This window comes from Jaculus jaculus, chromosome 15 (assembly GCF_020740685.1).
Source record: "Jaculus jaculus isolate mJacJac1 chromosome 15, mJacJac1.mat.Y.cur, whole genome shotgun sequence".
In the NCBI taxonomy this organism is placed as follows: Eukaryota; Metazoa; Chordata; class Mammalia; order Rodentia; family Dipodidae; genus Jaculus; species Jaculus jaculus.
In genome coordinates, this window is record NC_059116.1 from 52,458,745 (window position 1) to 52,480,133 (window position 21,389).

The 21,389-nt window shown below is 38.2% G+C and overlaps 1 protein-coding gene across 1 annotated transcript in view; it reads left to right on the forward strand.

Moving 5' to 3' along the window:
• The first annotated feature begins 1,442 nt into the window (after positions 1–1,442).
• Ccdc178 (coiled-coil domain containing 178) overlaps positions 1,443–21,389 on the forward strand; it is a 612,453-nt gene continuing 592,506 nt past the window's right edge. Inside the window, exon 1 of the mRNA XM_045134754.1 lies at positions 1,443–1,683. Coding sequence (XP_044990689.1) covers positions 1,443–1,683 — 241 coding nt within the window. The remainder of the gene's footprint in view (positions 1,684–21,389) is intronic.

Consider the following 21,389-nt stretch of genomic DNA (forward strand, 5'->3'; position numbering starts at 1 on the left):
TTTGGTGTGTTTTTTCTTAATAGACTTATAAGAAAGATGGTTCATAATGGGTTAAGATGTGATGATTAAAGGTATTGTGAAGGTATTTTTCAATGTTGGTCATTGAGTGGTTGTGAATGGTTGTTAAAAATGCTTTTTGATGCCAGGCATGGTGGTGTATGCCTTTAATACCAGCACTCAGGAGGCAGAAGTAAGAGAATCACTATGAGTTTGAGGCCATCCTGAAACTACATGAATTCCAGGTCAGCCTGGACTAGAGTGAGACCCTACCTCAAAAAAAAAAAAAAAAAAAAAAAAAAAGCTTTTTGAGTGGAACTTAGTTCAGAATGTTAAAGTATGTGGATAAAGATGTGTGTATGTAGAAAGGATTTTCTCAAAGTTTTATATAGGGACATAGACTTAATGTAAATTCAGCTTACATTAAACACAGGTGATGTCTTATGCTATGTGGGTAAAAAAGTCATAAGCACAGATGTAATTCATATTCTTTTAGAGGTCTTACTAGGTTATACATAGACAAGACCATATCACCTTATGTATTACAAATGGATAAAATAAATTTCCTAGGTTAAAAAAAATTAAAACTTCAGAGTAAGACAAGGAATGTCTGGGTGCTTAGCTCTCTGCTCTGTTGTTTCTTTTTGCTCTTACTTACTGTTATATGCTATTTAAAGTCATGACAAACTGGATTCTTGAAAAAGGGATGATGCCCCATTTATCTCAGACCCCATGCAAGTTTAAGCCATGTGCCCCCCCTCACCCTGTCCAGAGACAAAATAGCCAATTGTCTCTGATAAGGAAAAGGAACTGACAAATGGCATATAACTTTGTTTCTCTTTATAGTTCCTCTCTTTTGAACACCTAAACTCTCATCTGTTAGATGAAATCTCTCAGTAGACAAAAATTCAGGTAGGTAAACTGAGTCAAAGTACTTATCAAGTTACAAACTCCTTACATAAGGAAAACATCAGACTTACCTAAAATGTATATTGGAATATAACAGATGATTTAAAAAAAGGCATCAAGTAAATGATGGCTCAATGGCTAAGGTGCATATCTGGGAAGCCTTAAGACTTAGGTTTGATTCCACAGCACCCCCATTCTTATTACTAAACTTGCTGCTATCTTGAGAGCAGTCCCTGACAAATTAACCTTGGACCGGACTTTATCAATTATGGCTCTACATATGCTAGAGACTCTTTTAAAGAGCCCCCAAACTGATGGCTCTCCAACTCTCATATAACCCACTGTCAGGCCTTGCTCTTACATCAACCAAGGGTACAGTTTTGCCAAACTGAGGCTTTGAACCCAGCCTCCCCGCTGCCAGAAACTAATGAGGCATCAACCCCTTTGCATGACTGCCTAGAGATCACCTCCACCTTCCATGTACTCCACCTGGACCTGACATATCTGGGTAGATCTAGCTAGACTCTGTCCTGGTGATGTATTCTGATGGCAACCGCTTTGTCATGGACAGAATCAGGTATGCAGGGGTAGCTGTGATGACTTTGGAAGAAACCCTGTGGGCTGAGGCTCTACCTCAGGGTACACTAGCTCAGAAAGCTAACCTGATAGCACTGAAAAAGGCTCTGATATTGGGAAAAGGCAAGACAGTGAAAATCTACACAAAACAGAACCCAGCTCACCTCTCATCTGATAAAGGAACAGCCCTCCACAAAGATGGTATCAACTGGAGAATGGATGACTGTTGCTGCCCCAAGCCCTAGGGTAGAGACTGGCTAAACAACTACCTAAGGAAATTCACTTAGAAAGCAACACACTAGCTGAGCTAATAAGGAAAGAACTTTTCTTCCCAGGTATGGACTCAATCATCTAGGACATCACCACCTGATGTCAGACCTGCTGAAAGATAAATTGCTCCTCTGGTAAGGTACCACCAATGGGGATTTAAAAAAAAAAAAGAGCCAGGTAGATATTGGGAACTTAATTTCACAGAGGTAAAACCAGATCAATATAAATATAGATATTTACTTGTTTTTGTTGATATATTTTCAGGATAGATAAAAAAATTTTCCCAACCAAGTCTGAGATAGCCCAAATAGTGACTGCAAAATTGTTAGAGGAAATAATTCCCCACTATGTGTTGCACCTCAGGATAGGAGCAGATAATAGGCCTACCTTTATGTCAAAAATCACTAAAAAAAAAAAATTGGCAAAGACTCTGGAGATTAATTGGAAATTACATTGTGTCTATAATTCCCAAAGTTCAGGACAGGTAAAATGGATAAATTGGACCTTGAAGGAGACTTTTAGTAAATTAACCCTACAGACTAGCAAAAGATGGATGGGACTCCTTCCCTTCACCCTGTTAAGAACCAGTTGTACCCCTTATGTAAAAATATTACTCCATTTAAAATTATGTATGGAACCTTCTCCCCACATTTTGCTCTAGATGGATCTTAAACATATAACTGACTTCTGTTCTGTCAAGAGTCCATGAGTCCATTGTTCTGGCAGTCAAGGATGATTTCCAGATACACACCATCAGCCCCCATCCCTTTCAGTCTGGCAACAGGTTGGATCAAGAGACACCATATTGGGATGTTGGAAGGGTCTGCACCAGGTCATCCTAACCACTCCAATGGCTGTGAAGGTGAAGGGGACAAAATAAAAGAGGATTACTTTCTTCTTATAAAACAAGGTGGCCTATGTATGGCTTTAGATAAAATAATAATTGGTTTCAATTTATGTTTAGTTGGTCTCCATGATAAACTTCCCTTATCTCTTCTACTGCTGGCCCCCTGATACTACTACTCTCAGGCCTTACCATAGGACCCTGCATTATTAATGCTCTAAGTAGATATATAAGAAAATAGAATTAGTTTTGTTAAACTTAATGGTATTACAGACGCAATATGCCTCCCGATCTGAAACTCAACAAACCCTAGATGTTATCCCTCATGAGTTAAAGATTTAACTCAGTGCCATGTCAGGGGGGAAAATATAAAGAGAGCAAAATGTTATATTTCTCTATGTTTCTTTATACCTAGCCCAGAGAAATATAGAAGTCAGGAGGCTCTGTTGATGGTAGACAAACAAGAGGCTCTGCTGGGATGAATAGCACTTCCTGGGGCCTGCATTGTTGAGCAAACTCATTAAGATAAGTGGGACTTGAGCTGGGCATGGTGGTGCACACCTTTAATCCCAGCACTCAGGAGGCAGAGGTAGGAGGATCACTGTGAGTTCAAGGCCACCCTGAGACTATATAGTTAATTCCAGGTCAGCCTGAGCTAGAGTGAGACTCTACCTTGAAAAACCAAAAAAAAAAAAAAAAAAGATAAGTGGGACTTCTGGTCACAGGCCTACCTCACACCCCCCAGGAGGCGCTCCCTGTAACTAACAGATCTATTTACAAGTTTCTTTCTTTCTCTCTCTCTTTCTTTCTTTCTTTCTTTCTTTCTCTTTCTTTTTTTTTTTTTTTTTTACTTTTATTGCTGTAACTGTCATATATAAATTGTGATTTATGGTTTATCTCCCATCCTGTTTTTTTTTTTTCCCCCTCACATTATGTGGTTATTTCCAAAAAACACTGACATGCTTCAGGGCTGCTGTCCCCTGACATTACCTCTGGGCACAGACCTGATATACCAGACTTTGTTCTTTTTTCTTTCTTCATTTATTCCTTCTTTCCTTTCTTTCTTTCTTTCTTTCTTTCCTTCCTTCCTTCCTTCCTTCCTTCCTTCCTTCCTTCCTTCCTTCCTTCCTTCTTTCTTTCTTTCTTTCTTTCTTTCTTTCTTTCTTTCTTTCTTTCTTCCTCCCAATAAAGCTTTGCCTCACATTCCATGAGTTAATGGTCTTAATTGTGCGACCCTGGACCCTATAAAACACCATGATTAATCAGCCAGTGCCAAAGTTCTATATAAATCATACCTTTATGTGCATTATTTTGCCTATGCTGTTTATTATGAAAACACGCTTACCTTGCCTTTGGTGATTCAGCACTGCCACTTGGTCCTTGATCCAGATAGACCCATTGTATCTAAGTCAACTTATGCAGCAACTCCAGCTCCTAATGTGATGTCTTTACATAAAAGACCAATGATTTGGTGCTTTAAATATGGTGGGGCTCCCCTCACAAATCTGTTACTTATAGTCTTAGTGAAGGGCACATATTCTAGATGCTCCCATTGCAGGGGCAAAGATGAGTTTACATGGCAAATCCACACCAGCATTCCAAATTCTCTGAGCCTTTTAATCCCTTCATCAACAGTAAACCAAGGGATATCAGGCAGCTCAAGTTTATTCACAGTAAGCCATCTTTGCCTCCATACTTCAGCCAACCAACAAACCAAACTCTTGGCATGTCTTCCAACTGCATGAGCTACAGTGTTAAATCTAAAAATCTCTGCCCAATGGGCCCATTTCAGTAAATTCATCCTTATCTAATCTTATGTTCCTTCTTCCATCATCCCACACCCTTAAAATTATTTCCCATACATATTCCCCATACTTCTGCCTGTACAAGCCAGAGAACTCCTGAAGTTCTTTAGGGGTGGACCTCACCTCCTCTTATGTCACACTTTCTATCTCACCATTTCTATCTCACCTGCCTAACCTTCTGTCTAGTTATAGGCCTAAAGGCAAAGATGGGTGGGAACTGAGAAGCACCAGCACCTCCTGCTGATTCCTCAGACAAAGAGGGATTAATTCCCTCAGGCAAGGGTGGGGAGGGTAATACCTCAGGGTGTGGAGGTGGGGATACAACTGCTGGTAAGGGAAGGGGAGGTCATATTTTCATGCAAAACAACTTCTTCAGAATCTGAGAGTTCAGTGTCCCCAGATTCTTCAGGGTCTTCCCACACATCACCATCCCAAGTCACAGGCTCCCACTCTTCTCCAATCAAGGCCATTGTTTTAACTTCTCAGAGCCCATGAGGTTGGGATTTGAGTTTACATTGAGTTTACAAGCTTGGGTTTGGTTTTCTGCAATTTGAGCCCTGTTCTGGCTAGAAAGGAGACTCTCCTCCAGGGCACCCTTAGAAACCTTGATAACATGTATATGGGTCTTAAGCTTGGAATTTTCCTTTTTGTGCTTCTGCTGTTCCCTCACTAGTTTGTCCAGAGATGTTACTAATGAGCCTCACCATTTGTCTTACTTTTCCACAAATATTCAAATGTTTTAAATACAGAGTCACTAAATTCCTTGCACTTCATAAGATATGACACAGGATCACCAAATACATCTATCTCATTGAGATCTTTAAATAGTGCACACCATGGATGATTATTTATCCCTTATTTCTAGTAAAAGCACTTTCCCTATTACCAGTAGGGCCTTTAATAGCACTGAAGTTGGAGAGCCAACCCCAGAAAGCACCAAGCCCACTAGAGAAATCCATCCTTACAATTCTGTTTCTCTAAAACCATTCCTGGTACCCAAATCTGTATTAGTCAGGGTTCTCTAGAAGAACAGAACTGCTAGAATGAATCATATTAAGAAGGGAATTTATTGGATTAGTTTATAGTAGTCCAATAGCAGTTGCAGGCCCAAGACTCAATGAATCCAATAGCTGCTCAGTCCACATGGTCAGATGCCTCAGCAGTCCTAATCCAGCACTGAAGGCCTGTAGGCTTCCTGAGGAGCCACTGGGTTTCAATCCACAAGAGTCAGTCTTCAGTTGACACTTGTCTTCAGTCTTCACTGGTCTTCAATCCATAATGGAAGCAGCAAGCAGCTCTTGCAGTCAAGTGGAAAGAAGGGGCTCTTTTCACCCAGAGCTTCCTTATAAAAAGTCTCTCTCTGAGAGGGGCTGCCCACTCTGGGAGAAGGGCTCACTCTGGGGGAAAGACTTCTTCCTTCAGTTAATCCTTCCTAGAAGAAACCTTGGAGACCCATCCCAAAGGGATTTTTGTGTATTACTAAACAGATCAAGTTGACAACACCTTAACCATCACAGAGGACAAGGTCTCCCATAGCCCAGCATGGCCTGGAACTCTATGTAGCTGAGGACAACCATGACCCTTGATCTTAGTATTTCAGCCTCTCTGGTGCTGGGATTATATGTTCATGCAAATTCATAAGTCATTTCTGTGTGTATGCATGTATGATAGTATGTATGTTGTGATATGTGATGTGTCTGTATGTGTGTGATGTGTATATATGTGTCATGTGTATTTATGTGGTGTATAAGTGTGTGATGCGTATGTATGTGTATGCATATGTGTGCACATGTGTAGCTGCCTGTAGATTTGTTTGTGCATGTGGAGACCAAAGGTTGACATTGTCTTTTTTAATCGCTCTTCTCTTTATTTTACTGAAGAAGGGTCTTTCAGTTAAGAGCACAGCTGATTCAACTAGTCTATCTAGCCATCCTTCCTGAGAATCCTCTGTCTCCACCTCCCATGTACTGGGATTATAGGTAGGCCCACTAGTCACTCTCATGGGTACTGTGGATCTGAACTCAGGTCCTGACCCTTATGTGGCAAGTGATTTATCTATGAAGCTGTTCTCCAATCCACCATACATAGTTCTTAAAGACTAATTAGATAGGGGATGATTAGGAGTGAACATAAGTAGATAGTCGGACATGTTTGTGTACAGACAAAGGCTATTTAGATTTGACTGCATATCTTTTTGATGCCTGTGTTTCACCTCTGCTAATGACAATGTTTTAGTTCGTTGAAGACAGTTGCTTTTTTTTTTTTTTTTTGCTCTTGTTCCTGAATGATAGTTTTGCAGTGAGTGCTTTTATTCATTTTTCCCTTTGTGTATTGGTAATTAACATATTATTCTTTAATATTCATTGTTATTACAGAAAATAATCTGCTAGTTTTATTTGTTCTCTATCTCTTTTCAATTTCCTCTTCTTTTATTGTGTGTGTGCAATGTGGTGAGTATGGTACGGTGTGTATACACTTGTGTGTGTGAGTGTGGTACAGTGTGTATACACTTGTGTGTATGTGCCCAATTGGCACTCATGTACTCAACTGCCATACCTGGAGCAGAAGATTGGGTGTCCAGATTCATTGCTCTGTAACCCCCTCTTACTTGAGCCAGACTGGAGTCTCTTACTGATGTAGGAGCTTACATATTTATTTATGTATTTTTGCAAGTTCCAGTGATCCTCAAGCCCTTCTCCCCTATGGGACTGAGATTATAGACATGCATGGCCTTACTCAACTGTCAGTGTTTTCCTGGGGCCTGGGGATCAAACGCGTGTGCTTGCTCATGCCTCCTCAGGCCCTCACACTTGCTCAGGAAATCTTAACTGCTAAGCCATCTCTCCAGCCCTACATCTGATTTTCTATTTGGTAGGAAGACTACCTTTTCTTTGTAGGAAATGACTATATATATATATATATATATATATATATATATATATATATATATGTATATATATATATATATATATATATTTACTTTGTAGGTTTATGATTTAGATCTCTATAACAAAAAAATATATAAAAACATATGGCAAAAGGAAAGCAAGCAAATCTTTTTTATGTAAGTTTTACATGATCTGGAAGACCTCAGAACTGAAGGGAGATGAAATTAGTTGTTTTTTCCCAGTCTTTATGTTGATGAATGAAAACAGGCTCTGGTGGTAATGGATGGAGGGAGACGGTGTAAAACCTGTTGTTTTTTTTAATTCTTCCCTTTGTCCACCTTTCTTCAGAGAGAATTATGCTATTTCTTACCATGAGGATCTTAGGACCTGAATTCGCATATGGTCAGAAAATCCTTCCTTGGTTTTCTGAGCCCCTTTAGCAGAAAAGGTTCCAGAAGATCAAAATGACCTACAGGCTTCTGCTACCTTCTTGAAATATTACAGCTTAAAAATATTTTGAAGTGGGGGTGCCTTGAATCCCATTATCATATGTTCCTATTTGTGACAATACGTTTAATACTGGTAATTTTACTATGTGCTATTTCTATGCCAATTGAGTTTCAGCTTCAATTTTGTTTGTATTTCCAGATATACCTGTGTATGTTTATTTAAAAGCATTGGCTGGGCACACTGCTTAGTAGTAGAGCTCTTAGTATGCTCAGGGTCCTATCTCCAATGCCTCAGAACAGAAACAACCCGAAAATGCCAACTTTTATTTATTTGAAGTTGGTAGTACATAAAACATTGTCTTTCTTTTCTCTGTAACAAACTACTATAATAAACATAACATCTTAAAATAGCACCCACCTATTAGCTCAATATTTGTACACGATTGCTCTGTTGTCTACTCAGAGTCTCATGAAGCCACATTCAAGGTTCTGGTGTGATACCTTCTTATTGGAGCTGGGAGCCTTCTCTATCATTAATCATATTCTTGATAGAATTCAGTTCCTTGTGGTTATAGGACTGAAGTTGTCCCTTCTCCCCTGGCTCTGATAAGGGGATAGTCTTAGTGAATCGAGGTTGCCTGCATCAATGACCAAATTAATGTAGAATCTTTGGGAGTTATGGGGCTGGGGCCTTTCTCTTGGTTCAGATGGGCTTGACTCAGAGACCAAGATGCCTGCAAACCAATGGTCATCATGGTCCCTGACGGTCAATCTAAGACAGTGCTCTCAAGTTCTTTGTCTCATTGAAGAACAAGTGACATAGACAAAGGAGTGAGCAAGTGAAAGCAAGGTTATTAGAAAACAATCTCAAAATACTGAGGAACTATAGCAAGAGGGGCCCAAAGGTGACTGCTGTCAAATGTTTTGCTTAAAAACTTTTTATAAGATTTATAACTGGGATCAAGCAAAGATTGATATAATTCTATTGTGATTGGTTGTTTTCTGGGCTTATTTTACCTGGATTGTGAGGGGCCTGCACCCTCCTGTCATAGATCCCCTATCCAACTGAAGAGATGTTCACACACAAACCACCCATTTAATGGGGTGGTTACATGTTGAAGTCACATTTCTATCCATCTTTGATTTGTTTTATTATCTCATTTTGCTGACCACTGACCTTGGCTTATTTTGCTGTCTGCAAATTAAACTAAATTCTATTCTCTCATTGTTTCTGGGTTGTATGACTAGCTTCTAGTTTACCAGGCCCTAACTAATGGTAATGAACTAACTCCTGTGTCAGTATGACCTTCTCAGTCATCATATTAAGCACAGAGAACATCTCTTATTGCCAAGTTCCTCTTCTGCTTCAAATCCTTACTTCCATACAGGGTCTAGAGGGTCAAGCCCCAGTCTGTTTTAATAGTTAATCCAACTAAGGCTAACTCAACCTGGGTAATGTCCATTTGAAAGTCAACTGTGTTGGGCTGGAGAGATGGCTCAGTGGTAAAGGCTCTTGCCTATAAAGCCTAAGGGACCCAAGTTTGATTCCCTAGTACCCACATAAAGCCAGATACACAAGGTGGCTTATGCATCTGGAAATTGTTTGCAATGGCTAGAGGCCCTTGTGCTCCCATTCTGCCCCCCCCCCTTTTTTCTCTCTCTCTCTCATCCTCTCTCTCTCTCAAATAAATAAAATATATATTAAAAATGTCAACTGGGTTATATAAAAAAAGAAATATAGGAAGAAAACTGGTTCTGAGGATTATAGAGTGCAAACTGTGAGGCAAACATTTGAGATTGATCTTAGAATTTTTTTTATAACCACAAAAGAGCATAGCAATTGTCAGTGAGTTCAAATTAATTAAGATAACTTGGTAAGAATGAAGTCTCTAATAGATAAAGTTTTATGATAAAATTTAAATATTTTAATATATTTACTTAGATATTTTGAGCTCTTATAAATACCTATTTGCTGATATGCAAATGATTGGGGTTAAAATTTGACATTGTATTGGTAAAAAGTCAATTTTAAATGAGTGGTGAAGTGGAGAGTCTATTCCAAAATCTATATTTCAGTCTATAAATTAGCCATGCTTCTGCATATATTTACTGAAGACTCGTTCCTGACCAGTTTGCTTGTTATTTCTCATCTGTTTTCATTTTTGGCAGGAAGAACCTAATTCTAGATAAGGATTACTAATTTCTTCCCATTAGGAAGCATTAGTTATTTAATTGCCTATAATAATAAACCTACTGACTCAACCTTGGCAGGCAGGTACCTATTCCCTGTGTTACTGGAAATATTTATCTGCATGAGGGCATAAATCTTTCTTTGAAGTCTATGGTTTTAGCTGTTTCTGACTGATGGTCCAATCTGATTGCATTCAAGAAGGTAGTTGGTGGGAATAATGTAGGATCAAATATCATTCTTCAAAGCATGCATCAGGACAAGCATATGTTCACTGCAAGGAAACAAAAATGGTAGGTAACTATAATTAGTGACAGTTTTGTGAGATAGATCAATGCTTTAATATTTTTTTGATAGAAATTTAGACAAATTGTTTGGATTAATCCCTTTCCCCACTTCAACCCTGAAACAGAATGAATGATCAGTTTTGTTTTTGACCCTAAGAGTAGTCAAGTTTCTTGGTACTGTTAGCTCTAAATTTACCATAGAACTAATAACCAAACAAAACTGGCCTCGATCATCAGGTGTTCATTCTGGTCATATTGTCCTAAGGATAATGGGAACCCCTTTTTACGAAGTGATAAGAAAGGTAGGATGTTTGCTCTGGAAACCTTGGAGAGTTCAGAACCAAAACTCTAAAGACATCCTGAAATTAAATGGAGTCTGTTGTGCTCTTCCTGTAATAGGAAGAGGTTATGCTTTATTCCTTCTGTAGGGAAGGAATGCAGGACATTGGCCAAGCAGGTTAGAGAGCAAAGGTGGGGAGGCCTATTGTGCTGAGACATTACAGGCACGGAAATGAAGGGAGTCTTGTCTCAGGAGATTTGGGAAAGTAGAGAAGTCCCTGAAGGGTAGTCAAGGAGGCCCCAGACGGTGGGATGCTCAGGAGGGTAGGGGAGGTTGGAGAGGTCAGAGGAAACTAGGCCAGGGAAGCACAAGCAAGGCGACTCCCCTGCACCTTGCACAGCCAATCGGAATCGACACTCCAAGTGAGGCTTGGACACCAGTAACGGAAGCGCGGAGAGACAGCACGTGCAGTAGAGACCTGGTCCCCGCAGGTGAGTCTCTCTCAGTGGAAATCACTGTCAAGAGTGACAACCCTTAGGTCTTACTCTTCTGTTCAGTAGTTTTGCCTCTTATTTTGTCTGCAAGGGCGCTTTGTGGTGGCTCTTATATTATTCTTTTGAATTATTACTGATTTCTTCTTTTGAAATTTCTTCTCCTCCTCCCCTACTCTTCCTTCCTGCTTCTTGTAGAATCCACTTAGAGCCATAATAATGCTTCCCAGAAAGGATGAAAATTTTGTGTTTATTTTCTCTAAAGCCCCACAATTTAGATAATCCCTTTTAATACCTCCTCCTACAGAAGAAAGTAATCCTCAGAGCTGATTTAACCCAAGTCCACTCAGCCAGCTTCAGACCCAGGGTTCCTGGGGTCACCTTACACCTACTTTGAGACATTTCCTGTATTTCTTTCTTGAAACTCTTTGACTGCTCAATATATTTTTGTGAGTTGACTTGGTAGCTTTTGATTCCTAGTGGTCATTGCATGATACATTGCGTATTTCTTTAGGCCTCTTGACCCCAATTTAACATTTTTGAGATATATCATCTACACCCTAGACACTTGTATGTGATATTGGATAGCCTTATTTTCAATATATAATATTCTTCATTTTATTATTATTATTATTATGTATAATTTCAGAACCATATCAGGCTAATTCTGAGAATTGTCAGATACGAGTTTTAGTAGTCTGCCAAGTGGTGTGTAGACTCAGCTGTTCCTCCACATTGAAAGGACTTTTCCTTTCCTGCTCTCCCTGGTTTGACATTCTTTCATAGATAAGGCTTCCAAGGCCCTTCATGACCTATCTCCAAATGAAGTGTATTCCACTCACGTGTTTATCATATAAACTCTTTTGGCAGTTGGTTCCTTATTGAAACTCCTCTCTGACCAAATTCATTTCTGTTTTTCTTATTATTTCCCTACAAATTGTGAATGACAATTTCCTTGACATCTATTGTCAAAATTTCATCTTGTCCATTTTTGTCTAACGACAAGAGTACTTCTAGTGATTCCCCAAACTCTGTCTTCAATTTTAAACTTTCCTTACAACATTGCCAAGAAACACTTGAAGCTGTTTTTTTTTTTTTTTTTAATGTATGGAAACAAAGGTACAATGCTATATCTTATAGAGAAATGTTATTAAAATACTTTCCTGCAATTGTAACTATATGTATGGAGGTAGATAATGTAACTAAGGATTTTTTGATTTTTAAATTTAATATGGTTAGTGTCTGTGGTAGTTTGACTGTGATAATTTGAACTTAGGACATAAAATACTCAGGTATTTTATTAAAATTGAGTTTACAATTTGAACCCTAGCAAGCAGATCCTTATTAGAGGGGGCATGTCACTGGGGGCAGATTTTGGATTCCAGCCCTAAGGTGTGTTTGGAGGTGGATCTTCCTGTATCCCTGAAGTGTGTGGAGAGCAGTTTGAAGCCTGGCTGGTACTTGCTGGTACTGGTGTGCTAGCTGTTTGGTGGTGTCCCTCTGCGGGGATCTATGAGATTGAGCCAGCTTCTTCCAACATTGATGGTGTTCCCCTGGAATTTGTAATCCAGAAATAAATTCCCTTTCTCCCATAAGCTGTGAGTGGTTGGGTGTTTGTCTCAGCAATAAGAAGCTGACTGCAACAGTGGCTATAATAAGAAGTGGCCCAGATTCACAAGTAGGCCTCCATGCTGCTCTTTTTGTATTTAATCAACCCTTAAATGGAATACACTGAAAGCTGATTTTTTTTTCTCTTTTCTGCTCCATTGAACCTACCACTTGAAATTAGATTGCTAGAGATTTGCTCCTAAAGAAGTCAATAATACTTTCAACAATATACATATATACATATATTTGTATATATATACACAAATATATGTATATATGTATGTATGTATGCATATTTGAGCATCTAAAGCATGCCAGGAACCATGTAGATTCAAAGAGAAAGAAAATGTATAATTTCTTTATGCCAGGAAGGAAAATGATGATAACTTAAGAATTTGAATTTTGAAATATCAAAATTTGGGGAAAAAACATTTAAAAATATGTGGGTTGCTTTTCTTCCTCTTCCATCTAAACTCTGAGGTAGCAGGGGTATTACAGTTGTCATAGTAACTTGGTAATGGAAACTTTCTGATCTCCATGAAGAATCGTGATGATCCTTTGAACTTTTGCTGGTTTCTTTGTTCTGTTATTAACTTATTAACTCCTGTCCTTTCTGTCCTCTGTTTTGTATCTGCTTGATATCTCATAAAATTTCACATTTATTAATTTCTTTGAATTATGTAATACAATGCTAAAGATTAACCAATATTAGCCGTCCTCTGGCCATTGACAATTATGTCAAACTGTGTGATCACATTTATTGTTGAGATAATTTAATTTAATTTAAATTAGTTAACAAATACTAGATTGTTATAAAATTATATCACTAGCATCCAAATATGTGGTATAAACATGCATCTGTGCCTACTAATTTGAATATTTACATCAAAATGGCTATAAGAAGTTCTTGGCAATTTTTTAGTAAATTCCAAATGTTTTTATTATTTTGGTTTTCTTATTCTCTGGATGGCTAAATATTTGCACTCTATTTGTCTGTTATTTCACTAAGCCCATATTTTTATTGGGTGCTTTTATATTTATTTATATTATTTATACCTTCAACCAGTTTGACAGCAAACAAAAATTGCTTCTGCTGTGTACATTCTCTCAGCCATGAGAAGAGTATCAAATGTAAGTTACTTGACTGAGTAACCGTATGAGTTACAAACCAAAGAGACTTCAGACTTCTTTGGCTTATCTTAGGTTAGAACCCTGAGACAAACCACTACGTGTTTGTGAGAACATATGTACATTCATATTTCAGTATTTTCCTCTGATGGAATAGTTTATCAAGTAAACTGTGATCAGAGTAGGAGAGTGCAATGTGACAGAAAGCTATCATTGACAGTATTTCCTAACTAGAGTGTTTATATCAACAACAGTAACACAATTAGTTTGAGGCTATACACGAAGTTTTATCTCATGATAGCTATGTATTTCCTTTAGTATCTAATAGAAACAATATTACTAAAATATGAATTAATGAGTTTGATCTCAGTACTACTATTGGCAGTATGTGAAGAGGCAAACACCAAGAGAGTGACATGCAAATGACCAGATGTGAAATAAAATGACATGGGCTTGTTTCTTTGAAAGTTTGGTTCTTAAATTCAAAAGCAAAATGCATCACTGTGCTGGTAACATCAGTGTTCACAGTAAAGATATTTTAAATGCAGAGAACTTGCATTAAATGTGAAAATGCAAGTGGCTTATATCCTACACTCTACTAGCATTGCATTAAGAATTTAAACACTTAGGCTGGAGAGATGGTTCATCAGTTGAGGAGCTTGCCTGCAAAGCCTAATGACCCAAGTTTGATTCTCCAGTACCCACATAAATCAGATGTACAAAGTATAACATACACCTGGAGATCATTTGCAATGGCTAGAGACTCTCAAATCCCCATTCTCTCTCTCTTTCTCTTTCTCTTGGCTTTACATAAATAAATAAATAAATAATTTATTTTTTTTAATTTTCATTTTAGAGAGAGAGAGGGAGAGAATTGCCACTCCAGGGCTTCAGCCACTGAAATTGAACTCAGATGCTTGGGCCACCTAGTGGGCATGTGTGACCTTGCACTTGCCTCAGTTTTGTGCATCTAGCTTATGTGGGATCTGAAGAGTAGAACATGGTTCCTTAGGCTTCACCAAACCTTAACCACTAAGCAATCTCTACAGCACTAAAGTATATATTTAAAAACATAAACACTTATATTTCACTAATGTGGTGTTGATTCCTAGTCTTGAGGCAGTGAATAATAATTTGAACTATTTCTGTTATTCTTATTCTAGTTTGTTTTTAATAAATAATGTTTTTTAGGCCAGTGGTCAGTAGTTTTTATTACTTAATTAAATAGTGCAATCTTGTATGAGAACATTAGATCATGCCATGTTAAATTTCTAAAATCCCCGTGGTTTGGCAAAACAAAGGCTCTTGTTTTGATTTCATACCACAGAGGACATGTCTGCATTCTTGAGTGGGTCTTTTTTAAGCAGGGCAAGGGACCTACTTCTTATGACAGTCCCTGCATTCTGGAGCCTATGACTTCTAGAGTTGCATATGGGAAGGAGAAAAGTTGGAGGAATAAATGGAATATTTATGTTAAATTTCCACATTCCAAAGGCCAGGTACATGGCCTGATCCTATCCCCTAAGAAAGGTCAGAACAAACCAGTTTTCCCATGAACCAAGGAAGAGAAAATAACATGATATCCCCATGGCATTCTCTCAAGCTCAGTTGAAAAATATTCAGAATAATTAAATAAAATAGAATTAATGCTTAATCAATGTTTAAACAAAATGCTTCATTGTGCATTTCATTTTGTAACTTTGATAATTAGCAGTTACACATGCTGACCAAAATGGTGCCTAACTAAGAATAAATAAATTTCCAAACAAGTTTATTCAAAGTTATGATGAGTTAATTCATTTTATTTGGGCATTATTTTTGCATTCTTTTATTTGGGGGCCCAAATCTCATCTTGTAGAAGAAAATCCAGTGTAGGTACAAATATACCTGAAGTGACTAAAATAAATTCAAGTTATTAACCATGGTTCCATCATGGTAGCTACACTTCATTGCATGTTACAATTATGAAACACACACTCAGCTTGTGATCACAACATTGAATTTATGTTTGCGGTAGGAAAGAAAATAATTATTCAAAAATAAGGTGTGACAAGAGCATATGTAACCCACTTATCATTGCAACGTAGTTAAGCTTTTGCTTCTACAGCTGCTTAGTTTCCTCTGCTGAAATCCTCTACACCCTTTAGTTTGGAACATTAGGTGAAGATGAGCTATTCATGAGATACTTCCTGGGTGAAAACACTTATTGTTATTATTATTAATTATTTATTATTATTAATGTTACTTACAATTGCTACTCCATTAAGAATAGTTCCTTACTATTCTTTACATGTTTCCTTCAAAGAAGAAATTATATTATTTATATTATACATTATTTTCTCTCCTTTATAGGATTTAGATAAGGTATCTATTGACATTATAGTCTGTCGTGGGTTGTAGAATGTGTGGTATCAGTTTTGTTTTGCTTGACCAAGACTCCTATTACTTTTGCAAATGGAGGCAGGGATTGTGTGTCATAATTTCGTTATTTTTCCTGCAATATCTATCCAAAATATAAATAAGTGTTCACTAGTTATTAACACTTCAGGAAATGCTACATTTCTTTGAGAAGCAATAATACTGTAATAAAATGGAATCCCATTTCCTAACTTACAATGTTAAGTCTTCTACTAGCTTTTGAGTCTTCACATTTTAATAGCTTTTATCGCAAATTTCATGTGAGAAGTACTTGCTGAATAGAATCAAGTGCACTATATTTTGCCAGATAGTGTAAATTATTCTCAGTATTCTCTCTGTAAAATTGTCCGACTTGAACTGCTTATCATTTGTTTAGATCTCAAATCATTACTGTAAGGCACAAGGCTCATCTCTTTAGTCAGACACATTCTGAACAGAGTATCAGATGCATTTGGGAATGTATGTGTAGACACTGACTCACTTCTAATTTGATTTGTGTGAGAAAGGTGACATTTACTCTTTCTAGAGGGTGTACTCAGCTTTAGAAAAACCACCAGATTTATATTTAATGCATCTTAACTCTCTTGTATGTAATACAGACATAATATAAAGTCAATAGAACTTTATAAAAAATGAGATTAGGAATCATAGTGAGAGAGTTTAACCATTTGTAAAGGAAATGATTATAGGACTGTGTAAGATAATTTTAAAGCAATCTTCCTCGTATGCATTTACTTATTATTTTTGCAATACCTTTGGCATGATCTCAAAATAAACTATTACCATGTAATAAAAATAAAATAAAATTTTATTGGCCCTGTCATGTGTAACTTCTAGACCCTGTGTAAAATGACTTGTTATGCAAAATATATGCATATATGCATATATATATATACAACATATAGCCAAATTAGTGGAAACCTTTCCAAACCAGTGAGGGTCTCATTCATCTTTGTTGCCCATTTAACAGTTCCCAAAACAAGATACACACTAAAACATTGCTAAATGAATCAATTGATATTGGAAGTAAAATAAGGGAAACTGTTGAGAATACTAAAGTAGAAGTGGATCACAGAGGTAATCTAGTCCAGTCTCCACATGTGTCCTTTCTATCACATCCTTAATAAGTGATTCTATGGCCTCTTGATTATTTCTTTTAACCTAATGCTAGCTACCTTACCATGTAACTTTGTTCATTGCTGATAAACTCAAATTATTAGCAACTTCTGTGCAGGATTGTCAGAATATTCTTGCCTGTGGTATAGGTCCACCACCTGCTCTTGACTGACGTTTTCAGAAGTCTATAACTGTGGCAGTTTCCACTTGCCAGTAGTCAGCTCCCCAGCCACCATCAGCATGATATTCATTGTGACATAGCCAAGCCTGTTATCAGCAACCTCATGCAGCCCCAGTTGCAGCGAAGGATACAGAGCACACTTGCACTTTTACAAAGAGAGTATCCTGAACTCCTAACAATACTTTACTAATTGGATCAGATTATAGATACCTAATGCAGATACAGCTAATTAAATTCTTCTGGAGGCGGCTGGAATCCTATCAAGGAAAGTTAGCTTCTATTTGATGACTAAGGTTCTACAATATGAATTCAATGTGTCTGTAGTCAAGTTGCCAAAAGCATCTGAACAGCAAAGTAGAAGGGAAAATGAAAATGATCCAGGAAAGAGGCTGAGGCACAGAGAATGCAGGCTATACTTGCATACTTGTATTTCTGTTTTTCTCTTACATGGGAAGATATTTCCTCTTACTTTTTCCATAAATACTTCAAAATACTTCAAAACTCACATCCTATATATGACTGTGGCAAAGACAATGGAGTGTACCTCTCTACCCACACCCGTGCTCTCCCTTTCTTTCTTTCTATTTTTTTTTTTTTTTTTTGAGAGAGAGAGAGAGAGAAAGAATTGGCATGCCAGGGACTTAGCCACTGAAATCAAATTCCTGACACTTGTACCACCTAGTGTGCATGTGTGACTTTGTGCTGGGATCACCTTTGTGCGTCTGGCTGACGTGGGATCTGGAAAGAGGTCCAACATGGCTCCTTAGGCTTTGTAGGCAAACACCTTAACTGCTAAGCCATCTCTCCAACCCTTTAAAAAAAAATAGGTAGAAAGTTTGTATGGACACATCATATGTTGGTACCATTATTTCCCTCCTCCTTGTCCCCACTCCATTGGGAGCTGTCCTTAGGGGGATTGAGAGCAACTGATTGTCATTGTGAGGAGGGCTGTGTCTCTGGATATTCCCTCCCAACCTGTGGCGCTTACATTCTTTCTGCTCCTCCTCTGCAAACTTCCCTGAGCCGGGTGGCTGTACCTTCATTCTACTTTAGAGTTGAGCTCTCAGCAGCTCCTGTATTTCTGCTTTGGTGCATTTTAAGGGTCTTCAGTGTCTGTCTGCATCACGTTGGCCCAGGCTGTCAGGCTAGTCATGCAAGGAGCCCCCTTGCTCATATGCCAGTTTCTGTGTGGTTTCATCTGGGCCCTGGCTGCTGTGTGTAGGATGGTTCACCTCCTGTCAGTCAGCTATCTATTCTTGTCTTGTTAGACTATGGTTGTCCTCAGTTCTTGCCATTTTCTGAAAAAGGAAAACAGATTCTCCAACAGAGAGGGAGATCAGCATAGGTTAAAGAGGATAAGCATGTTAATTAGAGAGATCTTGATGGGCATAGCATCATTTATATTCTCTTTCTTTTTTTTTTTTTTTTCTGGTTTTTCGAGGTAGGGTCTCACTCTAGCCCAGGCTGACCTGGAATTCACTATGGAGTCTCAGGGTGGCCTCGAACTCACAGCGATCCTCCTACCTCTGCCTCCCGAGTGCTGGGATTAAAGGCGTGCGCCACCATGCCCAGCGGCTTATATTCCGTTTCTTAACAATCATGCTTAAAGTTGATAATATATTATCTTTAATGCCACCATTTAATACTGCCATTCATGTTGTAGGGTAGGTTTTGTTTTTTGGATGTGGATTTATTTGGGCTACACTGAGTTTTTCTCTTATAACTGTACGAAAAGTTGTTGGTAAAACAGGTTTCAGTTTGAAAACGTTCAGCGACTGTTTTCAGGAGTGGGTGGGCTTTTCTCTGCTTCTGTGATGTTTAAGTCTATCACCAGGGACCTTGGTCAGGATGAAGTCTCTGTTTCCTGTTCTTGCCATGCTTGGTGGTTTGAGATTTTGCACTTGACAGGGAGTTTGAATCATGACATTTAATGCATTAAATATCTCACTATCTTATGGGTTGAAAAGATAGAAAAAAAGAAGCTCTCTACCAAGTACTGTGAGGGTTGTGAAAATTTTCCCTTACTAGCAAACTAACAAGCTAACTTGGCCCAGAAATAAAAACAGCCCGAAGGGTCAGGCAGCAAGATTGGGGCAGGATGATAGGAGGCTTTGGATGAAAATCAGGTAAGAATTAACAGCTTTTTGTTGCTGCTAATTCATACTTTTGGGTTGGAAGTAGTTCTGAAATTAGTAGATGTTTAACATTGCAGTTCTGAGATGTTATGAGCACATTCTTGTCTTTGGACTTGTGATTCTTTCAGCCCTGCCTGGGAGATTCTTCCCACAGTTGGAAACTCTCTCAGTTCACTATGGTTAGATGTTACTTCCTGACAATAGACTTCTCAGAACACTCTAGAGCTTAGACTCGTGCCCGTAAGCACATCATCTCCTCATTCTTCTGCTTTATTGTACTATTACTCACCACGATATGACTTGTTTATATTCATGATCATTTCCTAAAATATTTTCTACATTTCTCTGTGATATATACACTTATTTTTTAAGTCAGGGTCTCATGTAGCATTGGCTGGTCTCAAATTCATTATGTAGCCAAGGATGACCTTTAACTTATGATCCTCCTGAATCCAGATATCTCCCAAGTGCTCTGATTACAGGTGTGTTCTACCAAGCCCAGTTTTTGAGGTGTCAGACTTTGAACATGAGGTTTGATGCACACTAGGTGTGGTGGTTTGATTGAGGTGTCCCCCATAAACTCAGGTGTTATGAATGCTAGGTTCCCATCTGATGGACCTTTGGGAATTAACACCTCGGAGGCAGTGCATTGTTGGGGCGGGCCTATGAGTATTATAGCCAGTTTCCCCTTGCCAGTGCTTGGCATACTCTCCTGTTTCTATTGTCTACCTTATATTGGCCAGGGAGTGATGTTTAACCTCTGCTTATGCCATCACTTTCCCCTGACAACATGGAGCTTGACAACATGGAGCTTCCCTTCAAGTCTGTAAGCCAAAATAACCTCTTTTTTTTACCCCCTAAAGCTTCTCTTGGTCGGGTGACTTCTGCCAGCAATGTGAACCTGACTGCAACACTAGGTAAGCATCTTACCAACTGAACTACACCCCCAAATCTATTGGGATGTACTCTTTTATATGGGTTAGACTGTACTTCTCAATTTCTATAAGCATAAAAATTTTCTATCAGCAGTTTATTTTTTTCTTTTTAAAAATATTTTGTTTATTTATAGCACAGGGAAAGAGAGAGAGAGAAGGGGGAGGGAAGAAGAGAGAGAGAGAGGGAGAAAATGGGTATGCCAGGACTGTTAGCCACTACAAATGAACTCCAGATGATGTACTATCTTGTACATCTAGTTTACATGGGTGCTGAAGAGTTGAACTTGGGTTCTTAGCCTTCACAAGCAAGTGCCTTAACTGATAAGCCATTTCTCTAGCCCCTGTTTTCTTTTTCTTTATACTGTTCATTTAGACATAATTATGAAGTCATAAAAAATTAAAATGAAATATACAAGAAGCTCCTGTATCTCCTTATCAGTGCCCCCCCATGTCTTGTTAATATCATATTAGCACAATGATAACAGCATGCAAACCACACAATTTATGTAAAGGCCACTAGTAATACTTGCAGATACATGTGTTCATGGCTTAATGATATCTTATCATTAAGCTTCCATTTTTATTTTATTGTTAAGTTTTTATTTACATGTAGCCTCATGTACTCACCATGATCTAGATCCTTGATGTACCATCTCAGCATTCCCTGATGCAGCCTGTCCCCACCTCTAGCCCTGAGCAACCTCTAATTTAATTAATTTAATTAATGTTGTCTCATGAATATAAATGGAAGCACATAATTTCTACCCTTTTATGGTTGTTTTTATTTCACTTTGCATATTGAGTTTTGATTCATTAAGCAGTTGTTATATGAATAAGTAGTTTGTTCACCTCACTTGTATCTACGTTTCCTGGATTGTATTCCA